This window comes from Penaeus chinensis, chromosome 38 (assembly GCF_019202785.1).
Source record: "Penaeus chinensis breed Huanghai No. 1 chromosome 38, ASM1920278v2, whole genome shotgun sequence".
Lineage (NCBI taxonomy): Eukaryota > Metazoa > Arthropoda > Malacostraca > Decapoda > Penaeidae > Penaeus > Penaeus chinensis.
The window spans coordinates 16,851,258-16,861,257 of record NC_061856.1 but is presented as its reverse complement, the minus strand read 5'-3'; the positions used below and the strand labels follow the sequence as shown (position 1 = coordinate 16,861,257).

Genomic DNA, 10,000 nt, shown 5'->3' with positions numbered 1-10,000 from the left:
CTCTCCATCCCCAGACATGACTAGGGCTTGGCGGCTCCTTCTTCGCGTCTCCTGCTCCCGGAACATCTTTTCTTAGACTTTCAAGACTCTGAGTCGTCCTCGATCACACGGCCTCTCTCCTCCTGCTGGGGGGCGGCTGTCTGGCCCCGACTTGAAGTGTTGAGTGTAGTGAATATAGTTGCTTGTGCAAAATATTAATTTAAGGTTCATGGAGGTTAATAAGTAAACCGGACTGACTGTAGGATGTTTTAGGTTTTCTTCTCCACAGGAGATAAAAAAGTTTAACCTTGAAGATATGTTAGAAAGTCAGTCACTTTGTTCAATTTCATTTCTTCATTTATTGATAAATGTTGTGGTGAACATGGCCCAGTAACATGTTTATTTCTGTTCTTTACTTTATGAATATGTACAACTTGTAAATATTATAAACAACTACGCTTTCTGAAAATGTATATATACACACACAAATAAATATAAGTATCACAACCTAATATTTATCTCGCCTTCCTTAATTAAAATCAAGAAAATCATTTTATTTACTAGAAAATTAAGAGTTCAATAAAGAAAACAATCATTTATATCATATTTTGTATCATACAGTAGTTTGACTGTGTAACATCCTTACTTCATTCACTGGAAAATTAGCATTGCAATTTACTGTGTAATGTTTACTTTTAATTAGATATTAATATTATCAGGTGCAGTATCGAAATGTTCTGGACAAAACACACTGGTTAATGCTAATACAACCAACTAAATTTTTAAAACAAAATATACATGAAGTATGTGCCAACCATGCAAATCTATCTGTAAAATGTATAATGTGCAATTTCTATTTTTGTTTCTTATATTCCAATAGTTATGAACTTCAACATCTTTCCTAGCCTTACATTTTTATTTTTATTTATGTGTATTTTGTCTAGGAACATGGGACTCTGTTCTATCAATCTGTAGAAGGAAAAGTATAAGTTCTGGATTAGCCATTAGGCAGTGTGCAATTGTACTAAGGGAACCAAAGGAGGTACAATACCATAGCTGTAGGCATCGCATTTCAGAGAATGACAGATTCATAAAAACACATATTTTCTGAGCAGTGATTTTTTTATCATTTGTACTTCAATTCTTCACATTCAACTTTGGGATCTTGTCCCACAACATCATCTACCATCTGAGTTACACTGGAAGACACCATTGGAAGAGCAGAAGAAGCCCTGTTAAAAGGGCCTAGAGCATACTATTAGAAGGCCAAGGGAACACCAATAGAAAGACTGAGGGGACACCAAGAGAAGAGCTGGGTGGGCTCCTTTGGAAAGGCAAAGGCACTCACACCCATGCGTGTGTGTGTGTGTGTGTGTGTGTGTGTGTGTGTGTGTGTGTGTGTGTGTGTGTGTGTGTGTGTGTGTGTGTGTGTGTGTGTGTGTGTGTGTGTGTGTGTGTGCAATAGTATAACTCATATTATTCTTACAATGACTTGAGTAAGTTTTTATTATCAGTAGCTGTCAGATGCAAATAAAGATGAAGAGAGTATTAGAGGATACACTTACACTTTAAAAATACCATGCTTTGATAGTACTTTTAGTATTATTACTTTTGTTTCATCTCCTTCAGTAACTTTTATTTCCCCCCCCCCCCCTGTGCTAGGTAACAGAACTTTTTTGTGCAACCAAAATATCATGTGCATTGTCTGCCAAACAACTTCACCCTTTGGTAGATTGATTAAATCTGGACTGATTAAAGTAAACTTGGTTTCCCAAAGGCCTGTATAGATAGCTGTAATTTGAAAAGTTGTAGGGTATGCTGTTTGATTCTTTTTTTTTTTTTTTTTACCTTTTCTTCATTTTGGTAACCTTTTCAGCTTCATCATTTTTTGCTTTCTCCTAGTTGTAAGATATGTGATGTGCTACTTAAATCACAAATTTCCTTCCTTTTAAATCGCTTAATCTTGTTTTTCACATTAAACATTATGCTCCTGGTTTTCTACCTTATGTCCACCTACAGCCGAAGTAGTATTTCCAAACACAAACAGAATCTTAGGAAAATGAAACCCACTGCTGCTTGGCAAAGATTTATTTCCAACACCAGCACACATATGCACACTTGGCATTTGCGTCAGTCAGTTGGTCCCAGAGAACTACATCTCTGATTCAGTGATTGTCAGCACTAAAAAAAATCACTTCCAGTAATTAGGAATCTGTCCATTAGTTTTATATGACTGATGAAAAATTCTAATACTAATATATATGTGTGTATGTAGTCACCATACTTGACTGTGAAGTTAGACTATGGCTTAGCTTCTGTCAGTAGATGTAAGAAACCCATTTGTCAAAGTCCAACATTTAATACACCTGGTATTTCATCACTAAAACAGACTTCCTTTTAATGAAAATGTTGCTATTCTAAAGCTGTGTCATTTCCACCAAACGTAAGCAGTTACTTATAAGGGATCATTATATGCAAGTCTAGCCTGACTCGAGGGATGTCTACTATTTCTCCAACAACAGAGGTTCGATAGATTTCCAAGTCCTCAAGAACAGTAACAGAATACCATTATACTTCAACTGAATAATATGAGTTTAAAGTTGCTATCTATAATAATAATAACAAATGATGATATCTTGTGGTTGCACTGATACATCTAAATAAATAATACTGTACCAAGAGACTTTAAAACACAATATACAATCCTTATTATTCAGCATATATGACTATTCAATACAAGAGATGTTTCTATAAAACATGTAACTATTTTGAAACTATATACATTCCAAATTACAACAGCCATATACAACAATGTACAGAAATGGAATACATTATAGCAAAAAGTATAAAAAATCTAATATTATAACCAAGGTATACGGTAACATACAGTCCTTAATTTCTGTAGTTTTACATACTGAAAAAAAAAAAAAAAAAAATGAAAAAAGGACAATGTACTAAAGCAGTTCTATCCATGTCAAGGACACACACTCACAAGATATTTTTAAAAAGGGTACAATAAGTAACACAATCACAATACTAAGACAATAATATGAGATGATAAAACATACAAGAAAACACCAAATATCCTCAAGTCATAAACTCAAAGAGAACAAACAAAATAAAAATAATAATGGTGATAATGACAGAAAAAAAGCATGTGAAACATACAACAGATTCTAGTTGCTTGTAAAGATTATCATCTCAATTGGAACATATCTCCAACAGATGCTACTCATTTCCTTTTAGTTTTGTTCTTTGGGACAGTGTTATCAGATCTGACAGTAATGGAAGAATTAAAGCAAATAAAGAAATCTGCTTGATCAAACAGACATTATACAGGACAGTTGTATAAGAGAAACATATCTTAAGATTGTGTCAAGCAATTTGTTCTGCTTTGAAACCTTTGGCAATCACTTTTTGAAGCAGACAGCGTACTTCAAAATTTTGATAGGAAAATTTCTTGAAATCCCTCTAACTTTGCAATACTAACTGACTTAGAGTATCTGCTTGCAATTTCACACATTGACTTGACAGTTTATGTGTTCAAGTCTCCTTGTTGATGAAGTACAAGCAACAACAGAGTTTCAAGGAATTCTCATTGTGTGTAAGATAAGATTCTTAACTGCTAATGAGTAATGTTCATGAAAATGAAATAAAAATAATGCACATTAACAATCAATAAGCAATCTGGAAGACTGTCATAAAATATATACACATCTTATATATAATGTAAGCATTAAAAGAAAAATTGTATATTTTACAGAATCACAATGGCACACAAGATATTTTCAGATTTTTTTTTTTATAATATCTGTAGAAAAAGTCTGCAGAGTAATCTACAGGAAAAAAAAATAAATAAAAAATAAAAAACTTGCGTGATATGCCTCCACCTATTCTGTCCGTGAATAGGCACAGCAGCATACCCCCACAATCGTAATATTCTTCGTGTAATCTGAGCAAAAAGTAAAGCTTCATTTAGCTAAGTAGATATATGCAGACTGTGTTCAGAACACATAGATCTCCAATCCTGTTATGTTATAGAAAATAATAACACACAGAATAATGCTGTGGTTCTTTCTTCTCTTTCGAACCACATCTTCATATGCCTCAGAGTGCTGTTTTAACAAGTGCCATCAGTTAAATTCAAACTATATGAATAAAACATGCTATAACATTATCTACAGTTAAGCAACCTTGTAGTCGTTATTGCCCAGTCCCTGCCCATTTTCAGCTGAGCTTCATCTCTTAGTATTCTTGTGTTCAGTAGTATCCACACAAAATATGGACTACAGCTTCAAGATAAAATATCACTAACATTTTATAACATTAATGTAAGATATCAATTTGCCTGGATCATTACCATTCAGCAGATTTTTTTCCTTTTAATATCTCTTCTCTTCTACAAAAAGGCAGGGACCATAAAAAAAAATATATGAATTAAGCAAAGCTTTCGTCACCCATATGATATTGGTGTGGGCACTGGACTACATTTGTGGCAAGAGTTGAGCACTCTGGGCATGGCTGCCATCAATCGATTTCTTCAACATACGTCGCAGGGAATATACCGACAACACTATCCAGTTCACCGACCCACCAACCATCAGGCTGTTTATCATGGATGTTGATGATATCACCTGTGGAGATAAAATAAATATATGAATACACAGCATTAAGAACAGTGAACTATCTATGTATGTCTTTCACATAAAAAAACTTGAATCTATCTCTCTACAAAATATGACTACCCTTCTATACACATTTCAGATCATCACCACAAAATAATATTACAGCTAAGCCTAAGACAAAAAGCCACTGACCTGTTCTGATGGTGAGTTCATCATACATATTGGCCTCATAGTCATAGAGCGCCTTGCACCTTCCAACAGTTGGCACAGATTCAAGAGGACGAGCATAATACGTGCCATCCTTGATCCCTGAGTCTAAATTGTCCTCTGTTACGGCGGTCTGGTAGTCTCGGTCTGAGCCCTGGGAGCTGAACTCGTCTGCAATGATCATGAGGGAAGGGTAACGGGGTGGCGACATAAACACATGGGGGACTTTTGACGGCTTGGGTGCTGTTCCTGAGGGTGCTTTGTTCTCATTTTCCGTATTAGGTTCAGTGGTGGTTGCTGTTGCCGATGCTTTAGTTCTTACAGGGGGTGTAGGAATGAGGGAGTCTATGCGAGGTGGTACTGGTTTCTCTACTATGGGTTCTACAGTTTGGAATGTGTAGGTTTATCAAGGAATTAAATACATATGAGATTTTTTCAAATAAAGAAGGGCAGGTACAGAAGACAAAGAGGATAACATTAGTCAACATAGTGGGAAGTTAGCACACAAAGCACAAAGCAAGGAGAGGAAAAATATATATTAGTCTTCCTCATAATTCTGGAGAACTAATATCAAATTCACTCATATTTCAAGGAAACATAACAATATAGCTTACCAAGAGAATTTACAAAAGAGATAAAAAAAACAAAAAAACAACAACAACAACTGAAATCCATTCTACCAACAATGACGTATCACCGATGATTCATGGATAGAAAAAATCATTTTCTTGGTTACTTTTCTTTAATCATACATTTGCATGAACATAAACTTACCAAAATCTGAATCTGGCTGAACTGAAGTACCATCTGCTGTGCCTCTGTCATTCCAATTGGGAGAACCTGTTGGTGAGTCACTAGCTGGAGAGACGTCTACACTGTTTCCTCGTACCCATGGTGGAACCTGTGAAAAATGGAGCTTAGACAGTTCCAAAGTGATACACAGTCTCGACCTAAAATATGGTAGCCTCCTCCCTGTGTGCTAGGAACAGATGGGGACCTGAGTTTATGATCCATTCCAACAACAACAACAGCAACATCAATAAAATTCAGTACTTCTTATTCTCTGTATTCTTTGTTCAGTATTAGAGACAGTTTGAATTAAACACAAACACAATTATCCCTAATCTCACTCACTGATAATCCTCTATTACACTAACCTTCAAAACTGAGAAGTTGAGGCCCTGTTTGTCTCTATGGACTTCTATGTGTTTGGCCAAAGGATGGGTCATCCTGGGCCTGTTGTTGAGCTCATCCAGGGAACACTGAACCTTGTATCGTGCAGCTTCCAAGTACGCCAACATAGCCTTCATCTGTTAGGAATAGAATACATTCAGAAAAAGGGCTAATGGTGCTGGCAATGTCTCTGAGAAAATGATAGTATATAATATGGCACAAGAACTGTATTTCAGAGAAGGAGATTTAGTGCCTGGATCAAGACACATAAAGCAAGAAATACTGTGTCAGTAAAGCCTATGATAGACAAGAGAAGAAATCAAGAAAAGAACAAGAAGGGAGAAAAAAAAGCTAAATAAATGAAAATCCTATTAGCTATTAGCATGGTAATTGGAACGGAAGGTGACAAGCCTGAATGTAAACGAGTCAATTACTGATAACCATCAACTGAAACTCTACTCCAGTATTAGTTCCAAGCGCTACCCTTGTGACAAAAAACTTACATGCTGCAGCCTGTTGTAGGCATCCTGTTGAGATTAAAAAGTATATGGATCTTTGGATTTTACTTTGCAAGAAAAATGAAAAATGCCATTCATCGATGATTCAGAAAAAAGAAAAAAGGAAATTATGACACATGACTCTTCCAGTATAATGTCCTTTTTTATTTTGTCATAAACCATCCATGTTAGGGATAGTCAGAAACAGGTACTGTGAGCTCTATGTTCACTTACGTGTTGCAGCTTATCATTAACATCTTGCTGAGATTCTTCACCCCCAAAGGTAGGTGTTTCCTGTAGTGCCTTAGCCAAGTTCTCAACACCTTGCTTCCCTCGTCTCTCTCGTTCCAGATCAGTTTTCAGCATTTGTACGAACTTTTCCAGAGCCTGAAATCAATGGACATCTTGTTACAAATGTACAGTACAGATTATATATCATAAGAAGTATGAAAAGATAAAAAAAATATATACATATATATTCTACAACAATGAAGATAAGCAAATCTAAACAAACATTGTAAGGCTCAGCAATCGCTCTCACATTAACATTCCGAGAATTCTGATTAAGTTATTTTGAATGTGAAGACCTATATCATTAAGGAACCAACCTCTTTTCTTCTTTCTCTGTTCATGATATTGTTCATATCTTCAGCATAGAAGTCAGGCAGCATTTGTTCTGGGATATTTTCTCCAGTTCCCTTAGCAGATATCACAGTCTGTATATCTTTCTCTACATCGCATGCAGCTACAGGGTCATCAAGACGGCTGGCAATCTGTCAAAAGATCATGAACAACAAACTTATAAAAATATATGTGCCTGGAAAGATTGAGAAACCTTTTAGTTACATGGTACAAAAAAACAGAAGAAATAGATATGCAAGGATCAAAATCTCCGTTCCATTTATTTCCAAGTGATAGAGGAAAATAAATAGTAATCTTACCACTAACATCAAGAATGATATAAAATCTGACAATCCACAAGATACTCACAGCAACTAGTTTTGGGGCAGCTTCTTTTGCATTCTTATGGTACTTTACAACAAGGTCCTTCAGTGCTTGTAAGCGTTCCTCTTCTAAAGTCTGGAAACAGTTGCTGCCTTTGTAAATTGCAGACTCCCATTCAAGTCTGCAAAGAAGAGCATTTGTAAGTACAATATCTTAAATCACGTTTTGAATTAAAGTTTCAGACTACAGCTATCTACACTCTACAGATCCACAGGCTTTTAAATAAATCCTATGTGATTTACTCTTACTCCATAAAAAGAATCAATTATAGACAAAAATATTAAAAGCAAGTTATCCATTCACACAAGCAAAGAAATCACAAGATACCTGGCTCGTTCTGTGCGGATGCAACATGTGTAATACTCCAGGTCACTCTTCTGGACTGCTTCTTCAGCTTTTCGTCTTTGCTTCTCCACCTAAGACGAAGAAAAGAAAGGTTTTATTGATATCATATGGTGGTTCCATGAAAAAGGTCACATACAAACAGATTTGACTTGAAAAGAAAGAAAAAATACTAATACTGCAAAAAATAACAACTACAAAGATAACAACTGTAAAAATACAAATAACAATAAGAAATAATATAAAAGAGCCAATGACTGGCCACACACCTTCAAAGCCTCCTTTTCTGATAGGGTTTTGCCTCGACCCAATCTTGCTTCAATCATCATGTCCTGAATCTTCTCATTTTCTCGGCAGTTCCCATAGCACTGCTTCTTGGACTTGGACTCTGCAGCTCGCCAGTCATGCAGATTCTTGGTGGTTTTGTCAACCATGCTCTCTACTCCTTTGCGGATCTTGTGCTGTGTCTCTATGAGCTGTCGGAGTGGTCTTACGACATCATCTGTGATTGCTGATGCAATTGATCTGCAATGAGGTGGAAGTGTTTAATATTTTGCCATCTATATATTATCAGTATTAGTTCCTTGGAGAAAAATGCATCATACATAAAAAAGGACAACACAGAAGGGGGAACATGAACTACAATTAAAGTTTCACACACTATAATCAACAACATTACCTAAAGATTTACCAATTAGCCAACAACGACTTAATCAAATAAGACAAATACCTTTACAATACCTTTCCCATGCCTTTTCTCCCTCCCTTTCTCATCCCTTTCCCTTCCCCTTCCCCCTCCCCCTTCCTCATCTCTTTCCTCCCTCCCTTCTCCATCCCTTTCCTCCCTCCCTATCTCCTCCTTTTACAATATCTTTCCCATGCCTTTAATTTCCCTCTTTCTCATCCCTTTCCCATTCCCCTCCCCCTTCCCCATCTCATTCCTCCCTCCCTTCCCCATCCCTTTCCCCCCTCCCTTCCCCATCCCTTTTCTCCCTCTCCTTCCCACACCATTCCTCCCTCTTTTCCTCCTCTCCCTTCCCCATCCTTCCCAGCCCCCTCCTCCCCCCCCTCTCCTCCCCCACAAACTTACTTGTGTAGGTCCCCCTCCTGCTCGAGCTCGGCCCCCACCATCTGCCAGGCCTGGTTGACGGTGCCCATGCTCTCTTTCGACGCCTTCAGGAGTTTGGCTGACAGCTTGTGCAGGCCCTTGGCGTAGTTGGCCTCCAGCTCCGCCCTGTGTGAGGAAAGAATATTTTTCAATTAGATTATTTGTCTACCTCATACATTCTGGTGTCTGTAAGAGAAAACATGGAGATTTTTTTATTATTAAAAAAGGAACACGCAGAGAGTTTCTACTTTGATTATTTATATATTATATATAATAAGGAGTGAAACAAAGGTTTAGCTAGGATAAGCCTCTCAGTGTGGTTTGACTTATACTGAATAATAACGTAAATGTGAAAATGACAATGATAATAATAATGAAATGATAATCTAAATAATTAATAATATATAATAGCAATATCATACCGGTAATAACGATAATGTAACGGTGATGATTACAATGATAATGGCTGATAAATATGATGCTGGTTAGTAATAAAAATAATAGCTATAACTGGTGAAGATGCCTGTGATGACTGTTGATAAATAATATCAATAATAACAACAGAAACAATAATAACAGTAATACTATGAATAATAACAATAGTAATGAATAAAAATAACAACAACAACAACAAACACAACAACCATAACAACAACAACAAACGCAATAACACGAGAAAAGCATTTATTCCCGCGATTCCTCCTCCGCCTCATCTCGCAAACACCTAACCTGACAGGTGACTGACTGGCATCACGTGACTCGGCCTTGACTGCCATGCCCCGCGCCAATCCCCAATCCCCAATAATACCAACACCATTAACAACAACGAGATTAGGAACAGAACAAATAGAAAAAGAAAAAAAGAGGAAAAAAGGAGAAAACTGGGGCAAAAGAGAAGAAGTAGAAGAAAAAGAAGAAGAAGAAGAAGAAGAAGAAGAAGAAGGAGGAGGAGAAGAAGAAGAAGAAGAAGAAGAAGAAGAAGAAGAAGAAGAAGAAGAAGAGGAAGAAGAAGAAGAACAAGAACAAGAACAAGAAGAACAAGAGAGCGACGACTCAAGATCAAC

General features: G+C 36.6%; 2 protein-coding genes across 5 annotated transcripts in view; one reads left to right on the top strand and one right to left on the bottom strand.

The window, feature by feature from the left end:
• Nucleotides 1–1,238, top strand: part of LOC125046150 (PE-PGRS family protein PE_PGRS18-like) — a 12,825-nt gene extending 11,587 nt beyond the window's left edge. Inside the window, exon 5 of the mRNA XM_047643814.1 lies at nucleotides 15–1,238. The gene's annotated coding sequence lies outside the window, so the exon portion shown is untranslated. The remainder of the gene's footprint in view (nucleotides 1–14) is intronic.
• Nucleotides 1,239–2,052: 814 nt separating this feature from the next.
• The window catches only part of LOC125045783, a 174,315-nt gene continuing 166,367 nt past the window's right edge, over nucleotides 2,053–10,000 (bottom strand). The window contains exons 3-13 of one of the 4 annotated variants that reach the window (XM_047643220.1): nucleotides 8,919–9,062; nucleotides 8,098–8,353; nucleotides 7,814–7,902; nucleotides 7,472–7,607; nucleotides 7,090–7,254; nucleotides 6,716–6,868; nucleotides 6,488–6,511; nucleotides 5,969–6,121; nucleotides 5,586–5,712; nucleotides 4,797–5,192; nucleotides 2,053–4,613 (exon numbers count right to left, since the gene is read on the bottom strand). In XM_047643220.1, coding sequence (XP_047499176.1) covers nucleotides 4,507–4,613; nucleotides 4,797–5,192; nucleotides 5,586–5,712; nucleotides 5,969–6,121; nucleotides 6,488–6,511; nucleotides 6,716–6,868; nucleotides 7,090–7,254; nucleotides 7,472–7,607; nucleotides 7,814–7,902; nucleotides 8,098–8,353; nucleotides 8,919–9,062 — 1,750 coding nt within the window. In that variant the 3' untranslated portion in view covers nucleotides 2,053–4,506. The remainder of the gene's footprint in view (nucleotides 4,614–4,796; nucleotides 5,193–5,585; nucleotides 5,713–5,968; nucleotides 6,122–6,487; nucleotides 6,512–6,715; nucleotides 6,869–7,089; nucleotides 7,255–7,471; nucleotides 7,608–7,813; nucleotides 7,903–8,097; nucleotides 8,354–8,918; nucleotides 9,063–10,000) is intronic. The other 3 variants (XM_047643223.1, XM_047643222.1, XM_047643224.1) reach the window with 3 other exon arrangements.